Here is a 23,166-nt window from a genome sequence, read left to right as displayed (position 1 = left end):
TCCCACAGACATCTTTATTGTATTTCACTGCTGTTTCTGTTTGTGGCTGAGTAAATTAATACGGAAATAGCAAGAATGTCAAATGATGTAATACTGACATCCTCTCCTTCGATTATTTAAATTATTTAGATGTTTGAATGCATGGCCCATTCTGAAGGCTTGAATGATTTATATCTGGCATTGTAGCCTGTTTCATTGGACATGCTTTTGATAGTTCTCCCATTTTTATGCTTTCTCTGTTTCTGGATCCTACCTCACCCTATCTTTTTGATGGGAACAAAGTTGAGATAATGGCGATGATCATAAAGCATGCTTCATAATGGTATTTAGATCTCTTATGGCCATAGTTTGCATAAGAATAATACTGTACTGTATATGCAGGAGGTCCTCTGCAAGGAAGAGGTGTTATGGTGCCTTCAAAGTCATAAAAACACAATCAAGGGACATGGGTGTGAGCAACAGAGACATAATTAGATATTTATTTAACCAGTAGACAATATAGCATTTCTTGTGACTCCTTTAGCCTGAGGTATTTTTACTTTAATCTTTTCACGAGTAGAGGAGACTTTCGGGTTATAGCAAGACATCTGCCACTGTGAGGTAAGCTGCATCTTATTAGTCCGTCTGCCACCTGACTGAATCCTCTGAGGGGGTGTCTAGGTACATCTGTCCCTCTTCAGTAACAGCCCATTTACCTATCATGTCACCCACCTTCATCTGCTCCCATTTTTCATTCTACCATATTGTTATTGTATTTGATTCATATTTTCATGACATACCAAGTGAATGGGCTTAATAAACAGGTGCTTTTTCATAGTTGTAAACAACATATGACAAGGGTTTGGCACTTACCTTTTTTTTTTTTTTTTTTTTTTTTTTTTTTTTTTTTAGTTGACAGATTAGTGGTATTTGGCAGGTGTATGTAAAGTGCATTGATTAAAAAAAAAAAAAAAAAAAAAAAAGTATGTGCTGATGGTTAGACTTGTGAGATGGAACCCTGATTGTATCACAGAAAATCTTGTTTGTGTACCTTTTTTCTCAGATTTACAAAAAAAAAAAAAAAAAAAAAAAAAATCTTGTTTGTGTACCTTTTTTCTCAGATTTACAATAAACAAAAAAAAAAAAAAAAAAAAAAAAATGCTTGAAGTAAATGACTTTCTAGTATTATTCATGTTATTGTGACCCCAGGCTTACCTGGTCAAAGCCCAGTGGATTGCAGGCTAAAGTTGTCCCTGGGTAGTCCATCCTCCTCCCAGTGGTAGGTGGTGGCAGCCATCATCCACTCGCAATCAGGGCCGGCCTTAGGAGCTGCGGGGCCCCAATGGGAACATTTCTGGTGGGGCCCCCAGGTTCCCAGCCAACGTCTGTTGAATTACAGAGATATAAATAAAGTTTTACAGGTTTATAGATATTTGAAAGCTGTTGCATGTTTTTACATATTTGTCATTTTAACTTTTTCAGAGAAATAAATTTTTATGGTGTTCTATAATTATCATATTTAATTCTTGGGCAATTAAAAAAAAAATCAAAATATAAACAGTACTGTTTATATTTAAGAATTCAAAAGAAATTATAGTCATTGCTGTCCCCTGTAAAACCAGCAACGTAGTGTTAGGTGTATACTGCGGTGTGCTGTTGTGTGTACTTGACAGAACTAGGTTAAATTAGCCTACCCAAGCTCCCTAGCATGGGACTCCCTTAGGTGCGGGGCCCAATTGGGAGCAATTGGTCCAGCTGGCATAGAGCTAGCCATGCTCACAATGTGATGCTGCCTACTTTTTCATTCACCTTTATCACTGAATTTTTATGTCTGCCCTCCTTTCTTCCTACTTCATCCTTTCCTTCCTGTCACTTTTTATTATTCTTTCCACTTTGAGTGGCTCTACACTGAGTGATAGATCTAATGGCTTCTTGTAACCCAGGAAACCATTTACAAAACAAGGTGGTAATCAGATTATGGGGTGAAGTGGAGCCTACTATGGTGCCCCTCTTAACTAGATCGGGAGAGGCAAATGCAGCATCTACCCAGGAGCCAAACCTTCATGTTTTTCCCCATACCTTGCTTTGGTGTAGCTCTGTCAACCACAAAGGGACATTGGTTCACTGTTAGATCAGATCAGATCAGATCGATGTCGGAGGCAATGTCTTTACCATGGTGCCGGGGGCGCGGTAGCACAGTGGTAGCGCGCTGGACTCGTAATCGGGGGATTGCGAGTTCGAGCCTCGCCTGGGCTGCCGTGCTGGGAGTGGTAGCTCGCTCCAGTAACCCTAGCGGGGCTATATAGTCCAATACAGGGCTTAGCTCGGGGGAACTCCATTTCTCCCATTTTTTACAATAGTGCCTCCTTTGGCAGCATCACTTTGTTTCAGTTGTTTAGTTCCTTTACCTTAGTTGCTCATACTTTTCAAGATTGCGCAAGCAGAGTGAGAGAAGAGTTCTGGACAAATGTGGAATTGTGCATGGAAAAGTTTGGAAGGAATGAGATGGGTTTTTAATTGGTGATATGAATGGTAAAGTAGGGAAAGTGAAGGTGGATGGAATAGTTGGTGAGTGGGGTGTGCCAGCTGAGACAGATGAGAATAGCGGTGCGTTAGTGGACATTTGTGCCAGGAGGGGGTTGGTGACAGCCAATACCCTCTTCAGGCACAAGATGATCCACAGGTATACATGGCGAGTGATGAGAAGGGTGGGTGGTGAACTGAATGAAAGGAAGGCAATGATTAATTACGTGTGTGTGGATGAAAGGATGCGAAGATGTGTAATGGATGCAAGAGCTTATAGAGGCTGGGGGAGTGGACTTTCTGACCACTACTTGGTGGTGGCCAGAATCAAGATCCAAGTAAGATGGAGAAATAGAAGAAGGGAAGGACAGGAAGAAGTAGTAGTTGCAAGGAAAGTGGAAAGTTTACAAGAGGATGAGAAAAAGGCAGAATAGAGAGAGGTGGAGGAATGATTGGGTATATAAGAATTGGAGCAGATGGGGGACGTGGAAGGTATGTGCAAAATATTCACAGAAGAAATATGTGCAGTATGTGATGTGGTGTGTGGGGTGAAGAGAAGACGGAAGGGGGTGCAAGGAACAGCATGGTGGAATAAAGAGGTGAGACAGGCTGTGGCACTAAAGAAGAAAGCATACAATGAATGGATGAGAAATAGGGGTGTGGAAGAAGCTGAGAGGCAGAAGAGAGAGTTATATGTAGAAAGGAAGAGAGAGGTGAAAAGATTAGTAAAAGAGAGTGGATGAGGAATTTGGAAGGAATTTGAGTGTAAAGTGGAGGGACTGTAAGAAAATGATCTGGAAAGAGAAGGGAGTAAGACAGGGTGGCAGTTAGTCAGTAGGGGAGTGAAAGATAAAAATGGTATATTACTAGTGGAGAAGGGAGAAAAAGTGAGCAGATGGAGAGAACACTTTAAGGAATTGTAGATCATTGAGAATGGAAGTAATGCGAGTGTAATGGTTGAGGAATGCCCGGGAGAAGGAGGGAGGTGAGAAGACAGGAAGAAATCAGTAGGATAGAAGCTGTGGAAGCAATGAAGAAAGTCAAATTGGGGAAGCTGTGGAAGCAATGAAGAAAGTCAAATTGGGGAAGCTGTGGAAGCAATGAAGAAAGTCAAATTGGTGAAAGCCCCAGGAATTGATGGAGTGTGTGGTGAAATGCTGAAGCATGGGGGACAGATAGATAGTAGAATGGATGTAGAAGATGTGCAGATTGGCCTGGGAGGAAGGTAGAGTCCTGGAGGATTGAAAGTCAGGTATAATTATTCCCCTGTACAAAGGAAAAGGGGAAAAAGAAGTGTGTGGTAATCATTGGGGCACTTCTTAATGTAATAAGAAAAGTGTATGGTAGGATACTTATTGACAATGCTAAGGATATAACAGAGGAGTTAGCTGGAGAAGAACAGGGAGGCTTTAGGAAGGAAGAGGTTGTGTAGATCAGATATTCATTCTTAGATCTTTAGTGGAAAAGTTTCTAGAGAAGAGAAAGACGTTGTATGCGGCCTTCATGGATTTGGAGAAAGCATATGACAGAGTGGATAGACAAGGATTGTGGAAAGTATTAAGAATATATGGAGTAGATGGGAAGTTGCTGAATGCTGTGAAAAGTACGTATGATGGTGATAAGGCTGTAGTGCGAGTGGATGGTGAACTGAGTGAATTTTTCTCTTTGAAGGATGGGTTGAAACAGGGATGTGTCTTGTCTCCATGGCTGTTCAATCTGTACATGGATGGCATAATAAAAGAGATACAAGGTAGGGCAGTGGATGTTGGAGTGGCCCTTGTGAGAGAGGGTAGTGTCAGGAAACTCCCTGTACTGTTATTAGCAGATGATACCAGAACATTATTTTGTCACAATTTAGAAGTATCAAGTTGTAGGCATTCATCCAATCCAATCCAGTATCATCTTACTACTGTATTTGTGTCTAACTTGTGTTCCCTTAATACTCCTGTATGTCCACTAAAATTACCTAAAATCACCAATGCTTCGTCCTCTGTTTCTTCTGTTTCCTTTTCTATTTCTCTCTTCATTCTGAAGTTTCTAGTTTTATCATCTTTTTGTGTGACTGAGAAACAGGCTAATATTACTGTTATCTTCAGCTTGTGTATTTTTCCTCCAACCACAAATATACCTTTACTTTGAGTGTCTTTAGTGTTTAGGTTTATTTCATTATATTCTTTGCATATCATTACTAATCCTCCTCCCTTCTTGTCTGCCTTTGTATGCATGCTTTCATGTTTCTTTATGTTACTGTTCAGATTTATGTTGCTTACTATATGCTGAGTTTCAATAATGCATATTAGATCTCCTTCCTCTATTAACAACTTTTCTACCTTTACTATCTTAGTTTTAATTAGACCTTGTGTGTTTATTAGTTTAGGGGAAAAATTGAAATCTTTGTCTCTTATATTTAAATCCTAATCTCTTACACTGCTACCGCTATTGAAAACCTTATCTCTTGCATTAGAACTGATATTTGGATCCTTTTCTCTTTCATTACAACTTATTCTAGCTCTATCTTTCTTACAACTTGTCACAGCCCTATCTTTCCTACAACTTGTCCTAGCCTTAACTTTCCTACAACCTGTCCTAGCCCTATCTTTTGTACAACTTCTCCTAGTCCTATCTTTTGTACAATTTGTCCAAGCCCTATCTTTCCTACAACTTGTCTTAGCCCTATCTTTATTATATTTATTTATTACTGCTTCTTTCTTGCCCTTTTTGCTTTGAGTAATTATCCATTTTTATGTACATGCCAGTCTCACTGTCTGCCTTTCTTGCATTCAGTTCCTGCCTCAGTATCTTTTCTACCTCCCTTTCTTTCCTTGTAAGGTCTCGTGCAATTCCAACTACTGTATTTTCTTCACTGGGTCTCTTTCATTTTTCAAGTTTTTAGCTTTCTTAAATACTGTTCATTTTTCATTCTCATCAGATAGCTTTACTATTACTGGTCTGTTCCTGTTCTCATTCTTAAATTTTCCATGCCTTATCACCTTAACTATGTTAATTTTCAACTCCAAGTGAGTTCTCAAATACAGTACATAACAGCATCTGTCTGTGTCCTCATCCTGTCTCTCCATACCACTCTCTTTGTCTGGGGCAGTTGCTTGCCTGTTGTTGATGGGTCTGCTTGGTCAAACAAAATGGGGTGGGGTTGATCAACAACTACTACCATTTGCGTTTGGGAAGGTACTTAGGCAGGTAGAAGAGTTGGATATCTGAATAACTAGGAAAGTAGTACTGTGCTGCAATTAATACGGTACAGTATCTCAAGGAAGGGAATGATGAAAAGGAAAATGTACAAGGATAAAGATGGAGCAGCAAAGCAATGAAGTGGAGGGAGGAAATGGAAAGACTGGAGTCAGAAGGAAATGATGGATTTGGAAAGACTGGAGTCAGAAGGAAATGATGGATTTGGAAATCAACAGTTGTAATAATGATGATAGCAAGGGAAGATGTGAAAGACTGCAGTTGGGCCAAGATACTATTTGGATCTCTCTCTCTGGGGACAGAATAGCTCAGTGGTAGTATTCTTCTTCATAATTGTGGGGTTGGCAGTTCAAGCGTACATCAGGGCAGTGTATCTGGTGAGAGATGTAGTGGCCTCTCCATGGATCTCTCCTTGCCCTGTACAGCTCTATAGTTCATTGGTCCTAGGTTAGGAATTCACGGTATTCACTCTCTCTCTCTCACTTTTATAATATTCATAATTATTATGAGCAAATAATATTGATATATGCGAGATTCTGTTTAAGAGATGAAATTTTCAACACCTCATACCTCTTCAGTAAGCTATTGGGAGTTTTAATGTACTGTTGTGTAATGTAGCTTAATTATTGGAAACCAATCACTGAAAAAAATAGACGAAGGGCAAACATGCAGGTATGAATACTGAAGTGGTTAAATGAAAATCGTTCATGGGTATTATTGGTAGCCTAATAATTGTGGGTAACTTTGGGTGTATTTAGGTCGTTCGTGAAAGCACGCTATATTTAAGAGACCTTCACTTCCATTTAGCGCCAAATACTAAAATCCGCTGATACTACATAGATATTTATTGATACTCTAGACATATTTGAGTATTTCTATTTTTTTTTTTTTGAGGGGGGGGTTTCAGCCTTTTTATTAATTTTCTGGCAAGACTTGCATCCGGCGACATTCTAGCGATTTTTTTTTTTTTTTTTTTAGCAAATTTAGCGACATTTGTGACTTTAGGTTAGGCAACTCTGTTCCCTAGTCTGAACACATTCACATGTTGGGAGAAAAGTGAACTGATAACTGCTCAGCAATGGAGGTGGGAGGCGTGTTAACCTACGAAGGGAATAATTTCTTCCGCCAGCGACTGATAATATCAACGCTGGCCGGGAAGCCAGTGAGGATCCGCAATATCAGGGCCAAATCAGAGGAACCTGGACTGAAAGGTGTGGTGTGGAATCATGTTTCTTATGCACAAACATACATAGAGACTTGGATGGCTGCTTTTATATTGAAGACCAAACATTAATACTTGCTTTGAGACTACCAACTGATGCGTTTCCAATATAGATTTATATTTTAGTTGGTGGCCATTCCTGGGTATGGGAAGTGTTTTTGTATTGATATTAATTGTTACCAGGGATTTTGGTTAATATTTGCTGGTGAATAGTGTATGATCACTATGTGATACAACTTTTTAGTACAGTGGCTGGTTATCTTGTATATTTTCTAATCACTTTTCAGCAGGCACTGAAGTGGGACCAATTATTTAGCATGGCAGTGGAGTTGAACATAACCTGAACAAAAGATCTCTGGAATCATGTGGCTGAAATGACTGGTGTCCTGCATACCACCAGGTTCACTTCAAGGTGTGCCAGAACCCACAGCAACAACAACTGCATTTAAAATGAGACTGGATGTTACCATTTTTTGTACTTGTCAGATTTTGAGGTGAGCTTCATCCGACTTCTGGACAGTTTGAGTAATGGGAGTCGCATCGAGGTGAATGAGACAGGCACAGCATTGTTGTACCGACCTGGGGTTCTGGTGGGAGGACGACAAGATCACACATGCCCTAATTCACGTGGAATAGGGTGCGTTGCTTTCCTATATTTTTCGTGGTAGGTGGTGGTGAACATCTTCCGCTCTTTTAATGTGGTGCTGTCTACTTCCTTTGCCTGTATAATTTTTTTTTTTTTTCTCCTCCTTTCTTCCTATTTCTCCCATCATTCCTGTCACTTTTTATTCTTCTTCTTACCATTTCAGGTTACTTTACATTGAGTGACAAGGCTAATGTCTTCCTTTAGCTAAGCCAGGAAACCATTTACATTGCTGGGTGGTAACCACATATCTATCTATCTATATACCTAGGCTGCTTCCCCCAAGGAAAGGGAGGCAGCCGAGACAGGACGACACACTCCCCATTTACTCATCCATTCAAACACATTCATTCGCATCTTAGCCCCAAAGGGGAGAACGGACAGATCCACACTGCACAAGGGTCAACTGCGCAATGCAATCAGTGACATCCGCAGCAGGGCCCGACAGCAGAACTGGTTTACCCCTGCCACATCATAACAGACCCATCCCCTTACCCGCACCTGACCTGACTAGCTGATCAGACCAAATGCGGGAGAATATCCCCTCAGGGCTGCGTCATCACTTATTCATTCACAATTTCTCTCCATTTATTTCTGTCACGCACAGCCACTCTTCCTTGCTCAACAGACATCCCTCTCGCATCCAGCGCTCTCTTCACACTGTCCATCCATCATATTCGTGGTCTTCCTCTCAGCCTTACACCTCTCACATCAGATCTAGTTATCTTTTTCACCAATCGCTCATTATTCATTCTCTCCATATGCCCAAACCATCGCAACACCCTCTGCTCAACTCTACCAGCCATCTCCCGAACAACTCCAATTCTCCTTCGCACTTCATCGTTTCGCACCCGATCCATACGTGTCACTCCACACATACTCCTCAGACACCTCATCTCCATTACATTCAAACTTTTCCTCTCTGCTACACCCATATTCCATGTTTCAGCCCCATATAACGCAGTCAGTACCACAACACCCTCATACAGCCTTCTCTTTACATCCATTCTAAGCGAACGACATTTAAACACTTTTTTCATTCCTCCCAGCATCTTTCCTACTTCATTTATTCTAAACTTCACTTCTGCATCTATTCTTCCATCCACAGCAACATGTGACCCTAAATATTTAAAACAATCTACCTCCTCAAGCAACTCACCATTCAAAACTATATTCATCCCCCTACCATCTATCAACCTCGTACACTTCATCACTTAACTCTTATTCTCATTTACTTTCAATTTCCTCCTTTCACACACCCTTCCAAACTCCTCTACCAACTGTCTCAATTTCTCCTCTGAATCAGTCACCAGTGCAGTATCATCTGCAAACAGCAGCTGCTTCAGATTCCACTTTCCACCATCAACATTCACTAGACTCAGACCTCCACCTAAAACTCTTGCATTCACCTCCCTTACAACACCATCCATGTAAATATTAAACAACCAAGGCGACATCACACAACCCTGTCGCAGCCCCACTCTCACGGGAAACCAATCACTCACATCATTTCCCACTCTTACACACGCTCTACTATTTACATAAAAACTTTTCACCCCATTTAGTAAACTACCATCAAGTCCATACAATCTTAAAACAGTCCACAAAGCCTCCCTATCAATTCTATCATACGCTTTCTCTAAATCCATAAATGCCCAAAACACATCCTTGCCTTTCGCTAAATACTTTTCACACACTTGTCTCACAGCAAACACCTGATCAACGCATCCCCTCCCTCTCCTAAAGCCACACTGCTCATCACCAATCACTCCCTCTGTACCCTCTCTAACTCTCATAATTAACACTCTACCATACACCTTACCTACAACACTCAATAGACTTATGCCCCTAAAGCTAGTACATTCATACTTATCACCCTTGCCTTTATACAACGGGACCACACAAGCACTTGCCCAGTCAATTGGCACCATACCTTTCTCAAAGCACACATTCAACAATCTTACTAACCAGTCAACAATAGTCACTTCACCACCCTTCAGGCATTCCACAGCACACCCATCCATACCTGCAGCTTTCCCTGTTTTCATCTCCTTTACTGCCTTCTCCACTTCCTCCTTCGTGATCAAAGAATCATTCAACTCTCCCAACACATTTATTCCTTGCACCCTTCCATTTGCCACAATCTCAGCCACCCTTTCCACCTCTACATTTAACAGTCTTTCAAAATACTCTGCCCATCTCTTCTTTACTGCATCCATCTCAATTAACATCCTTCCATCCTCTGCTTTTACTCGTTCTTCCTTCCCAGACTCTCCCTTTCGCACCCTTTTCACCTCCTTCCAAAACATTTTCTTATTCTGTTGAAAATTCTCTGTCAGCCGCCTACCCCACCTCTCATCTGCTGCCACTTTAGCATCACGCACAGCCCTTCTCGCTCTATTCCTCTTTTCCTTATACCTTTCATATGACACCTCATCCTTCCTCTGCAGCCACACTTCATATGCACGTCTCTTCTCAGTCACAGCCATACTTACCTCCTCGCACCACCATTCACTTCCTTTTCGTGCACCACCACCCACACATCTCACACCACACACCTCTTCTGCATGCCCCACCACAGCACTCTTAAACAACTGCCATTCCTCCTCCATGCTGCCATTTTCCCGATCTTTCACTGCGTTCCACTCATCTTTCAATTTCTCCTGATACTCTATATTTTTCTCTCTTTTATCCAACTCACTCACTTTCAGAAACCTCCCTGCCACACCTAACCCTCCTAGCTCTCACCCATTTCTTACCTACTCTTAACTTTCCCTCCACCAAGTAGTGGTCAGACATACCTCCACCCTCCCCTCTCAGAACTCTCACGTCCAACAATCTTCCTATTACATTCCTAGACACAACCACATAGTCCATCAAAGCTCTATCAACAACCCTTCCACCCTCCTGTCTCACCCATGTATACTTATAAATATCTTTCTTCTCAAACAGCGTATTCCCAATCACCATCTCTCGCTCAACACACATCGCTATCATTCGTTCCCCATTTTCATTTCTTCCAGGCACACCATGCATACCAACTACGCCTTCAACTGCTACATTTCCCACTCTAGCATTCAGATCTCCCATCATTACCACATTCACATTTGCTCCAAAACTCTGCAGACACTCATCAACATCATTCCAGAAAGACTCCCTCTCTTGTTCATCCCTTTCACTACCAGGCCCATATGCACTCACAAACACCCACAACTTACGTTCAAATTTCGCTTTCACCCACATCAGTCTCGATGACACCTTCCATTCAGTCACACATTTCTGTACTTCCGGACTCACTAACAAGGCCACACCTTCTCTTGCCCTTCCTCTATCAACACCTGACAATCTTCCATTCACACTTCCAAACACAGATTCCCCCTTCCCTTTCATCTTCGTTTCACTCAGAGCTAACACATCCAACTTTCTTCTCACAAACATTCTCCCAATCTCCTCCCTTTTAGCCTCAGTCGTACTACATCCACGCACATTCATAGACCCAATCTTCAGGGTACGGGGATAACTCCATCCCCCATCCCTTTCTCTGGCCTGTCTCTTTTTAAGAACTAAAAAACAGAGGAGGGGGTCCCTAGTCCCCTCACCCCGCCCCTTTTAGTCGCCTTTTACGACACGCAGGGAATACGGTGGCAGTATTCTTCCTAATACAACCTGGCCGCAGAGTAGCAGTACCGCCCCATTGTGCGGCCAGGTTGTGTCCCCCCCGCCACATAACCAACCCATAAGTTTTCCCTACGTGTTAACAAGTGGGTTGGCGGATGGTTGGTGTCCCTTCCTGTAAAACTGCTAACTCAAGACAATTGGCCACCCCTTACGGGATTGTGGCATCAGGCTATAGATAGACAGATAGATTTACTTTTCCTTTATGCTTCAGTGGCATGGTTGATAATGGTCTGGAGCTGGAGGTGAGCTTGGTCTGACATGCCATGGCTTAAATCCAAGTGGTGGCTGGAGATTATTCCGTCATATAAATACTGCCAGAGAGCTAGAGTGGTCTCCTATAACTTAAAATGATCTGAATTATGGTAGCCATGCATTTGGCCCTTCGTCCTCAAAAAAGTAAATGAAGAATTGTGTTACGTGTGGTGGGGGGTTATATAGCTTTCATTTTTGGGTCCTTCCCAGCCCTTCACTGTTCACTGGGCATCCTCAGTTTATGTCAGAATACATTTTAAACACAATATCATAACTTTGACCACACAACTCAAGATGGCTTGCAGCCTCTCTCTCTCTCTTTTTGTATAAAAATGATCAAGTATTGTAAGTTGTGGGAAAAGTGGCATATTATCTTTATACATAGCAGTGGTCTATCTATCTATCTATTGCCAGACGCCACAATCCTGTACAGGGTGGCCATTTGACTCTGAGTTATTTGTTTTACAGGGAGGGGCGCTAACCCTCCACCAACCCACTTGACACGAAGGGAGCACGTATGGTTTGGTTATATGGTTACCACCCAGCATTGTAAATGGTTTCTTGGCTTACAGGAAACCATTTGGCTTGTCACTCAATGTAAAGCCACCTGTAACGGAAAGAAAAGCAATAAGTAGTGACAGGAAAGATGGGAGAAATAGGAAGAGAGAAGGGCAGGCACAGAAAAAGAATGATAAAGGCTAAGGTCTATCTATCTATAGCCCGACGCCCTAATCCCGCAAAGGGTGGCCGCAGACAAAACGCCTCCAAGTCGCTCTGTCACCCACCATTCGACTACCCTCCCCCCAACTCACCCCCTCCTCCCTCATATACCTCTCAACTCCATCCCTCCACCTCATCCTCAGTCTACCTCTCCCTCTCCCTCCCTCCACCTCACCTACATACACCCTCTTAGTCAGTCTTTCATTCTCCATTTTCTTCACATGTCCAAACCACCTCAGTGTATTTCTCCTAATCTTCTCAACCACATCCACATCTAAGGTGCTTTAACAATTTATTATGGATTTAATTTAAAATATGTACACTGTCAGGAAAAAGAAAATTGGCTCATAACAAAGACTTATTGTTGTGAGAAATAGGGTTAGAATAATATTCTTATTAAAAGAACAGACCAGTCATCTACCTTTCATGTGCTGGATTTTGGTATCCTAGCCTTGGCTCACTTTAGATCACAAAAGGTATTATGGGACTGCCAATACATATTTTCTTTCCATCTCATTTTTGTTTTTCCTTAACTCCCAGACGCTGGGTGATTTACGGCATGGTCGTCATCTCACTACTGACAATTTTCCCCAAATAACTTGTTTTCAAACCTTCATATCAGGGAAACTATGGCACTTAGGAAAACAAATTAAAGACCATACTAGTCACCAAGTCTTCTTCTTGCAAATAAAACCATCCCCAGGTCTGCAGGTGGTTGCATCAATGAATAATGACAAGAAGATGAGAATCTATCTGCAATTGATGCAGGATGTCTTCTTGCGTGTGTGCTTAATGAGATTACTTCATTACTAGATAAACCAGACACAGTGGTGTCCCAGGCATGCCCTATGGCACTATCACAGAGCCCTTTCCTAGTATCTTTGGGCAGAGGCTTGGCAGAGGTGGATGAGGCAAGGGGTTTTTGTGATGTGGGAATGGAATTGGAAGATGAAGTTTCAGAAAACATTGTTCTACACCTGGCAAAGTCATGGGACAGACTGAAGCATGCTTGTGTGCACTGGTAGGAGTCTCTCCCTACCCACTGGTAACAAGATAAAATGTTAGCCAGTTCAAACAATGGCGGGAATGCACTCAGGGCATATGCCGTCAACTGGCGGGCTCTGTCCACCTAAATCGTGACTGCATATTACATTCCCCGGCAGATGGGGGTTAATCTGCTTCAGCTTTAACCCTTTTTTCTGCTCTCCCCCTTCACTTCCTCCCCCTCCCCCATTTTTTTTCTCCTCACCCTGTGCTGTTTCCTCCTCTTTAATCTTTTTCTCCTTAATCTGAGTCTTACCTCTTCCCTCTCTCCACCTTTACTACTTTTACATATCATTTTAATATCTGTCTCATTTTTTTTTTTTTTTTTTCTTCTCTGTATCCTCTTCCCCCTCTTCTCCAGCACCTTTCTTCTTTACATTTCTCTCTCTCTCTGATGTTTTTTTCCTCAACATCACATTTTTTTTTCTCTCTTTCCATCTATTCTTGCTCCTCATCACATCTCTTCCTTCTCATCACCATTTGGAGTCTTTTACTCTCTTTTCACTTCTCTGCTTGTTTCTCTTCACTTTTTCTCCACCTTATATTTCTCTCCATCATTATGTTCAGAGATTATGTGTTACAAAATACTGAACTGGACAAATTATTGATTATGTTGAGAAGTTCCTTGTGAGCAAGTGTTGCCATGTTTATAGCTGACTGAATGATGTAATTGTAGGAAACATGATCCTACGGCTTTCTTGATCAATTACTTCTTATAGTATTTAGCTATCTGTCTCACTATCAGCCTCACATTGCCATCTAATATATATATGTCTATCTATCTATCTATTGCCAGAGGCCACAATCCCGTAAGGGGTGGCCATTTGACTCTGAGTTATTTGTTTTATAGGGAGGGGCACTAATCCTCCACCAACCCTACTTGTTGACACATAGGGAGCACATATGGTTTGGTTATATGGTTACCACCCAGCGTAGTAAATGGTTTCTCGGCTTACAGGAAACCATTTGGATTGTCACTCAATGTAAAGCCACCTGTAAAGGAAAGAAAAGCAATAAGAAGTGATAGGAAAGATGGGAGAAATATGAAGAGAGGAGGGCAGACACAGAAACAGAATGATAAGGAAGAAGTAGGCAATCAGTACTGTAATTTCACTGGGGAAAAAAAAGAAAGAAAGAAAAAAAAAAGGCAACTGAATAGGTTGGTGAAATGAAAATAAATTTTATAAACTTCTACACCCAGGGCTTCTCAAGGTTCACATAGTTACGGTATAACGTTCATGTTGGGGATGTGACCCCGACTGCCAAATTAACAGAATGAAATGTATCGTGAATCATTCTCTGTAAACACAGACCTATCTTGTCTCCAGTATTACTACTTCTGATTTATTATATATGCTAACAGACATCTCTCCAGTATTATAGTTATTGCCTTGAACCAGTCTCCATGCCAGCAAACTTATCACCAATATTACATTTAGTACAGTACACTGAGCTGTTATTTATGCTGACAGGCCTCTTCCCAGCATTATAGCTACTAGTACTATATTAAGTCAGCCTTCATTGTAACAGACTTTCCACCAATATGACTTATTTTATTGAGCTGCTCTTGTGCCAAATGCTTGTTAGCATACTGTAATAGCACAGAAGGCCTCAAAGAACCTCTTTCTTACTGGTGTATTTCACATTATGCACAATTATGCTGTTTTATTTTTCTTCATACAGGAATTTCAAGTATTGGCACAGCTTGCTTCAATAGTTTTCTGGAGGATAAAAAGGTGTAACATGCAAAATAAATAGCTGAGGAAAAGATGTTATGAAGCTTCCTGTGCATGTGAGAATATGGCCCATTATGCTAACAGACTTCCCAAAATTACAGGTACTTCCTTGAGCCATTGTTTATGCTGGCCCCATTTTGCAAGACCCCACTTAACATCACACTCAGAGGGATCACAAACAATAAGGTTTGTTCCTGTGTCAAGTCTGATAAAGATGTGTAGGTCAGACGTAGAGGGAATGAAAGGAAGGAGGAGGTTAAATGATGATGTTACAGATTTTGAAAACATGTGATCTGAGTATCCAGGAAGGTGAGAGGTGTATGTATGGAACAGAGCAGATTGGAATGAAATTGTTTGTGGGTGATGGCTTGTTCTGAACTATCTTGCTGTAACAGATAAGAGGTGAAATAAATGGTGTAAGCTTTATAGTTATTACAACAGTGTTGCCATGTTTTGGATTATTCAAATTTGGTTTGATGTAGACCTTTACATATGACAGCTGAGACACAGGATATAGACAAAGGAGGTTGATTTTTCCCCCTTCTTTTGGTTGCCACACAGCTAGAAATGGGTAACAGTATGGAGAGGGAGGGAGGGAGAGAGAAATATCAGCAGAACAATTGCATCATTCAAATTTTCAAAAACCTTAGTTTATCCCACAGGCACAACCTAACTACATTAAATGCTTCATATGATTACCCCTTTGCCAGGATTATTTTCTTATGTACATTGTTTTGGCTATCAATGGACAGCATCACTCATTTAAGGAATTACCTCTTATAGTACAGTAATAGGGTTAACCCCTGAACTGCAACACCTCTGATCTTATCTGTGTTAGGTGCACAGTTATGATTTTCTTTATCTGTAATCCCATTTTTTCTCTCTCTCTCTATCTTACAAATAGCAATGATGATGTCTGGTAATAGTGATAACATCAAGTACTGTTCATACCATGGTTGAACTGCAGTGAAAATGTGAATATGGAACCTTTGATCAGTGGTGAGGATGTTAGGCAGGGATTTCAAAATATGTCCTGGCTTCTAAGAGAAATGTCATAGTCATGCAATTGTTACTCTTGGAAGGAACATCAAAGTGTAACGGTTATATGTTTGTGTAAATAATCAAGAAAAAATCAGAGTAGTCTTACCAAATTTATTGGTTTCCCAATTTGATCCACATGTTAATGTGATCCTTTCCCTGTCTGTCATAATCCAGTCTGTAAAAAAAAAAAAAAAAAAAAAAAAAAAAAAAAAATAAAGTCAGTTTCTTCATTATCTTCATGATCAGTATCCTGTTTATTAGAAAAGTGGTGGGTAAGATCCAGAAACAAAAAAGAAAAAAAAATCAGCAGAATACTAAGTGAATTGGACCTTGCAGTCATTCACACATTGGTCAGACATTCAGAATCTGTTCCAGCTAATGTCCTTTCTTTAAGTTGATCCATCAACTGACATACCCACTTCTCACTATGCTACTTTTGTTTTTCATAGTTAAGGAATAAAGCTGCATCATCATCATCATCATCACTGTTCATGATTGCCATCAGTTGTTGTTGATTATTGTCATCATTATAACAGCAATTTTTCCCACCTTGGAATGGCAAAGACCAGTCCAGTCTGCAATATAAAATATGTGAATATATATTATTGCTGTCATTGTCATCATCCAATTTTTTTTTTTTTTTTTTTTTCACCTAAGGATGGGGTGAAGAAGGGCCTAGAGAGCAGAGAAAAACATGATTGAAGGAGAAGTAGTCAACAGCATCTCCACTGAAATGGGCCACACACTCATTAGCCCACCATTCAGGCCCTTGGAATTCTCACTCCTCCACTTATATAGGCCTAACCCAGTGCACAATGTTTTTGATAATTTTCTTTGAGATGCACTTCACATTACATATAGAACAGAGCCACTCCATTTACTATGGAGCTCAAAAAAGGGTGCCAGACTCTTGCCATGTTCTCCATACATAATTCATCCAATCATTCAGTCCAGTTAAAAACAGAGAACAGTATATAATCCAATTTAATCTGTTTTATCCTTTTGCAAGCTTGATCCATCTGTTGACATGATCCGCTCATCACTGCTGCCAGTACTGAAGAAATTTCTTGTGATTGATGAGGGCCTGAACCTGAAAATGACACGGCGTGGGTTGCCCCCTAGTGGCGGTGGCATTGTCACATTTACTTGTCCTGTCCGGCGCTCACTAAAAGCTTTCCAGGTGAGGTGGTTAGAGGCTGAAATAGACTGAGGGAATAATATTCATAGTTATACTGTATCTCCAATGAAAAATCGGACAGAATCATTATCATAATTATAGTACAGTACCGTAACTGTGAGCCCCGTATCTTCTATGAAATAACTGGAATAATTTTGTCTTTATGGCACAGAATTCCACATAGGCAAGCCACTGGCCACTCGCACCTTACATGCCAAGACTGAATAACTAGTCTTGGGCTTGTACAGTCTCGGTAGGGTAATAATATTGGATGATGGAAGGATGAGGAGATAGATGACTATGCTTGTCTGAACACACAGTTTCTTGTTTTATGTGTATACATTTTGTTTTGTGCCTATCTCCATTCTTGTAACTTTTTATGCATCTGAATATGTTAGCTTGTGCATTTTTCTGTGTTTGTTTGTGCTTCTTTCACTCATCCTCATTCTCTTGATTGGTCTGTGGAGTTTTTTCTTGCCTTTTTTTGTTTCTACACTACCTATACTGATTGTTCTTTCTCTGTCAGTGTTTCTGTTTGTTTTAACACTTATTATCTTTATGTGTTTCTCTCTGTATATATCTTAGTTTTCTTTCTGTCTGCACTCCATTCACTTTCTGTTTTTTGTGTCTCCCATCTGTTTGTTCTCAAGACAATTTTCTCCTTTTCCTTGTTGGCTGTCCATTTATTCTCATGGTTCCTGTATCTCTCTGTCTATATTTGCATCTTTTTACCAGTCTATCTGTACTCAGTCTCTGTCTGTATTTGCATCTCTGCCAACCTATCAGCACTTTATACTATCGTCAACTTTTCATCTCAGTGGGTGGAAAGTTGGTAGGTTTACTGTATCCAAGAAGTGTCATATTCAAGTTGCAGCAACCCCATTACAGGGGAAAAGGGCTGAAAGAGGTTGTTTTCCTTTATTGACAGACGTCCTTTTTGAGTGTAGCTTGGTCAATCTGATGTCTTTTTCATTTTAAGCTAGCAGCTGCTTATTACCGGTCCCCGCCCCAGATGGGCTTGGGGACGGGTATTGTTTTCACTCGGTTTGTGTCTGTCTGCCTGTCTGTTAAAAACTTTACGTGAAAACTTCAGATGTGATTTTGACTAAAATTAAAGGGATGATGGGCTATGACCTACTGATCACCTGATTAAATTTTGGGCCAAATTGGCCAAGGCCTAGGCTGTAGGCCCAAATAATGTAAAAATTGCATTTTCGCCTTATCTCCATTCAGATTCGTCAGATCGACATGAAACCTAAACCTAAAGGTGCATCTTTCAACTCTGCATCCTATAACATGCCTCATTACATCAGGGGGATCACCCCCCTAGTTAGCGGTAAGGGAGTCAGTGTCAGGTGGGTTGGGCCTAAAATTTCAAATGGACATAAAATCGTCAGTTTTCACCAGATTTACTCCAGATTTCATTTGTGACATCTTTGACTAGATATCCTGTTGTGTTTATATGTCAGCATTAAAATGACTGCTGGGGATGGGTTTGCTGTCCCCGGCACCGCTTCATGTTTTATTTAGAGTAGGAGAGCACCCTAGTAGTGAAGGGGTTAATGAAGGCTACATCGTACCCCTCCCATTTAAAAAGTTTATCCCAAGCTGAATGAAATCATCAAGAGATAGCACAAATGAAATGCATAAGATAATGAATATGTACTGATACTGAATGGGTTTATTAAATCAGAATAAAACAAGAAGTGGTGCCGGGAACAGCAAACCCATCCCCAGCAGTCATTTTAGTGATGACGTATAAACACAACAGGATATCTAGTCAAAGATGACACATATGAAATCTGGAGTAAATCAGGTGAAACCTGACGATTTTATGCCCACTGAAAATTTAAGCCTGACCCACCTGACACTGCCCTCCCTACAGCTAACTGGGAGGTGAACCCCCCCCCCCCAATATAATGAGGCATGTTATAGGATGCAAATTTGAAAGATGCACCTTTAAGATTTGGTTTCATGTCGATATTACAAATTTGTAAGGAGTTATGGCAAAAAAAAAAAAAAAAAAATTAGATGTTTTTTGGGCCTACAATCTGGGCCTTGGCCCAATTTGGCCCAAAATTTAACTGGTGATCTGAAGGTCCTAACCCATGATCCCCATAATTTTAGTCAAGATTGCACCAGTAGTTTTCATCTAAAGCTGTTATTAACAGATAGACAGAGAAACAAACAAATAAACAGACACAAACTGAATGAAACAATACCCATTCCTAAGCTCCTCCAGGGCAGGGATGGGTAATTAAAAGAGACATCATTATAATGAAGGGTTTAACATTCCATTTCAGTGGGAGGAGAGTGGGAAGGTTCAGCGCATCCGAGGTGTGTCATACACAAGCCGAGTAACCCCCACTGTAGCCAACCGCATGCTGGATGCGGCTAAGGGCGAGTTCCTCAACTTCCTCACTGATGTATATCTTCATGTGGACAATGCTAAGGGAGTCTCACCAGGTTAGATACTGAGGTTTTTATTATTACAGGCACTCAGTAGTTTACCAATTAGAATGCTGTAGCTGTAGTTACCATTCCCCAGGATATGGTCTGTGTGTGTGTTAGCAGAAACCAACAAAGGCTGCCTCAACTGCACTGAATCCATCAGCCATGTTCTAGTTGGCATAGAAGGTTTTATGACTTCTCTGCTTTACTGATTTGTTTGTATATTACACCTTATTATTCTTCTGTATTCTTATCATTTTAATACTGAATATAATTTTTATAACGGCATACAAGAGCGTATCAAGGTGTATAGTTATGAATAAATCTCCGGATTAAGAACTACAAAATCTCCAGAGCCACTTCACTATGATCCTATATCTGATGCACTGGGTAAAGAGGGTGCAGAGATTACAAGGATAGTGTTGATGAATATATCTGACTGTGACTACTCCCCAAGGATACAGTCTGTGTGTGTTAATGGAAATCAGCAAAGGAGGATGACGGTGAATATACTGGCAGTTGACTGCCCACAACCCCCAGGATATGGTCTGTACGTAGTTGACTGTGCCTACACCCCCAGGATATGGTCTGTGTATATTAGCGGAGACAAACAAGGGATCCTTCTACTGTGCTGAGTCCATGTCCAACGCACCGGGTGAGGAGCGCACAGAGACTACAAGGCTGCCAGAGGACGTGGGAAAGGAAGCAGCGTGGAGGCTGCTGGAGGAGATCTACCGTGGAGGTTGTGTTGACACCATATCACAGCCACTGGTGCTTCTGTTTATGGTCCTTGCTCCCAATGATGTCTCCAAGATTGTTCTTGGACCACTAACGCCTTACACGTGAGTTTGTTGTTACAAAAGTTCATTCTGAGCTTCACAAGTTATGATAATACGTGCATCATTAATTAATGGCAAGGACATTCTAGAGGAAAGTTGTGTAAATGTTAGAGTGGGTTGTGTTATAATACGGTATATAAATATCCGATACCAGTACAGATATGCTATATTGATGGAGATGCAGGAAACAAGTGTAATCCTGCAAATCATAAAAGGTGACAACTGAAATGGGCATGATTGTGGAACACAAATTCCTCCTCAACACTTCTGTTGCAAGCAGGGTTTTGTCACTGAAACATTGGAAATGGGAGAAATTGTACTTCAAGCTTTCTTTCTCTGATCCATAGTCCCTTGGAAATTAAAGCTTCATGGTGTGGATATTTCTACCCTCTTTAGGTGGGAAGTTGTCCAAGTTGATGACAGTAATATCTGGTATAAGGTAAACAGTGGCTGCTGAACATTTTTTTTTTTTTTTTAATTGGATATTCGTAGAAGTTTTCAGTATTTAGTGATACTCCAAACTTGCATCCAGTATACTTCAGTCTTTGTAATCATTCCCTAATTTTGGAATTTCATTGTTATTATAGTCAGTTTGTTTTCATCTGATGGAAATTTGGTGAGCCCTAATTCTGAGGTAGAATTGAGTCTCCTTGGTCACTAGTCAAATATTCCTTCATATCTGACTACACTTGGCTGTTAACTGAAGAGAATGGGCTTAGGAGTCTCTGGTAGCCTATAACAAACACATTCTATTAGGCTGAAAGAACTAAGTGTCAGACTGATGAGTAATCCAACACACCTTAACTCCTGTAGTAAGATGATGCCATTTTAATTATAAGCAAGTATCATAAAGTTGCTGGATCCTTGAAGGCAGTGATAAGAAACAGGGAAGTGAGCATGGAAGTGAAAAAGCTACAACATGACAGTATTGTGATACCAATTCTAAAGTATGGAAGTGAAGCATGGACCTTGTTGAAGGAATGGAAGTCAAGAGTGAGAGCAGTGGAAATGAGTTATCTGAAAGGAGCATGTGGAGTAACATGGAGAGACAGACTGATAAATGAGGAAGTGAAGGACCGTTGTGGTGTGGATGTGATAGGAAGCGTTAAGAGAAACACACAGGTGGTTTGGCCATGTGGAGAGGATGGAGGGTGAGAGACTGATGAGGAGAGTGTATGTGAGTGAGGTGGAGGAGGGGGGAGGGGGGGGGAAGGCCAAGGATGAGATGGAGGGATGGAATGGAGAGGTATATGACAGAGGGGGGTGTGAGCTGGGAGCAGGGCAATGAAATGGCAGGGGACAGGGTGACATGGAGGTGATTTGGTTGAGGCCACCCCTTATGGGATTAAGGCATCTGGCAATAGATAGATAGATAGATAGATAGAAGTATCATTAAGTTTATTCAGCTTAGGAGAGACTTTTCAAACTCGAAGGGTTAGATGTTGCATTCATGTACTCCTTTCCGAGGTCTTTCTTAAAGTGAATAGTCATCTGGAGGTTGCAAGGATAGTTTAAGTAAGAAGCCCTTAGAACTGCGGCTGGTATAAGCAGCTGTACTATATTTACTTTAACTTGGTCAAGAATTGTCATCTCTCCATTTAAAACATTGAGCTGTAAGATTATATTAATACTAGAATATGGTGCAAATAAAAAAAGAATGCTGTGGAAAAGATATAGAGCTAAAATATTGTGTTTTGTTGACAGTGAAGTGCATGAAAGCATAGAATAAGTTACAAAAGGGCAAAACTTAACAAACTTTATTACTCTACACCATCTTTCTTTCCTTCCATTCTCTTCTGTCTTCCTTTCCTTCATAATTTCCTTGTCCTTCTGCATACGGGTAACTTTACTCTCCCTCTTCTGTCTTTCTTTCCTTCATTCTTTCCTCTTCCTTCTGCCTGTGGGTGAATCTACACTGAGTGACAAGCCAAATGATTTCCTGTACACCAGGAAACCATTTACTACGCTGGGTGGTAACCATATAACCAAATTTTGGTGCCTGGTGGTTTAGTGGGTAATTACTGCGCTCCAATCGGATTGAGTCAGCGAAGGTTTATATCCAAGGGGTGGTTGGGGTTGATTGCTCATGTAATGCCACTCAGGGATGAGTGAGGCTGGTCACTCTCATCTTTAATGTCGGGACCAACTGCCTAGCCCCGGGCTCCTACGCTTCTCATGGGGCAATGTAGGATTGGCTGATGGATGGATGAATGGATGACTTTATTACTCACAACTCTTCACTCCCAGAATGCACTTCCTGCGACACCTACGAGACTTCTTCCAAGTGACCTTCAAGATAGATGAGTACAAGGAGGAAAAACCCATCTTGGCTGAGGAGGACGAGGGGGATGAGACAAGGACTGGGGCCGGCAAACTGAAGTTGACGTGTGTTGGTGTTGGTTATACCAATATTAGTAAAGGACAGACATAAAATGAGGTATTTTCTTTTCCTAGGGAGGAGGGAGAGGGAAAAGAAAGGGGAGTGTAACAAATATTCAATTTGTAGGGGGGGGGGGGAAAGGAAATGGGAAAGGAAAAGTACAGTAATCACTCTAATATCCGGACGCCCAATATCCGAACATCCCCACTAACCGAACCTTATCGTCCTGGGATCAAACATTCCCAAAATGGTCCGAAAATCCAAAAAAAATGGA

At 41.1% G+C, this 23,166-nt stretch overlaps 1 protein-coding gene across 2 annotated transcripts; it reads left to right on the top strand.

Annotated features, from left to right (window-relative positions):
* The first annotated feature begins 6,701 nt into the window (after positions 1-6,701).
* On the top strand, positions 6,702-22,943 carry Rtc1 (RNA terminal phosphate cyclase 1). 2 transcript variants are annotated; one of them, XM_080279203.1, is made up of 7 exons: positions 6,702-6,920; positions 7,418-7,568; positions 15,106-15,190; positions 17,055-17,225; positions 19,526-19,688; positions 20,254-20,515; positions 22,760-22,943. In XM_080279203.1, exons 1-7 carry the CDS (start codon positions 6,788-6,790, stop codon positions 22,941-22,943), a joined length of 1,149 nt encoding a protein of 382 aa, XP_080135329.1. In that variant the 5' UTR covers positions 6,702-6,787. The 2 variants fall into 2 exon arrangements, with proteins under 2 accessions (XP_080135329.1, XP_080135328.1); XM_080279202.1 differs by having other exon boundaries at positions 7,418-7,595.
* The last annotated feature ends 223 nt before the right edge of the window (positions 22,944-23,166 follow it).

This window comes from Coenobita brevimanus, chromosome 77 (assembly GCF_032717465.1).
Source record: "Coenobita brevimanus isolate Jiangsu-jjx chromosome 77, ASM3271746v2, whole genome shotgun sequence".
In the NCBI taxonomy this organism is placed as follows: Eukaryota; Metazoa; Arthropoda; class Malacostraca; order Decapoda; family Coenobitidae; genus Coenobita; species Coenobita brevimanus.
Note: the sequence above shows the minus strand (reverse complement) of the source record. Positions and strands in the feature narration are given on the sequence as shown.

Coding starts and splice junctions, on each gene's coding strand:
- Rtc1 (XM_080279202.1), top strand. CDS start 6,788: ATGGAGGTGGGAGGCGTGTTAACCTACGAAGGGAATAATTTCTTCCGC. Junction 17,226..19,525: donor GCTCACTAAAAGCTTTCCAG/GTGAGGTGGTTA, acceptor ATTCCATTTCAG/TGGGAGGAGAGTGGGAAGGT. Junction 19,689..20,253: donor TGCTAAGGGAGTCTCACCAG/GTTAGATACTGA, acceptor CTACACCCCCAG/GATATGGTCTGTGTATATTA.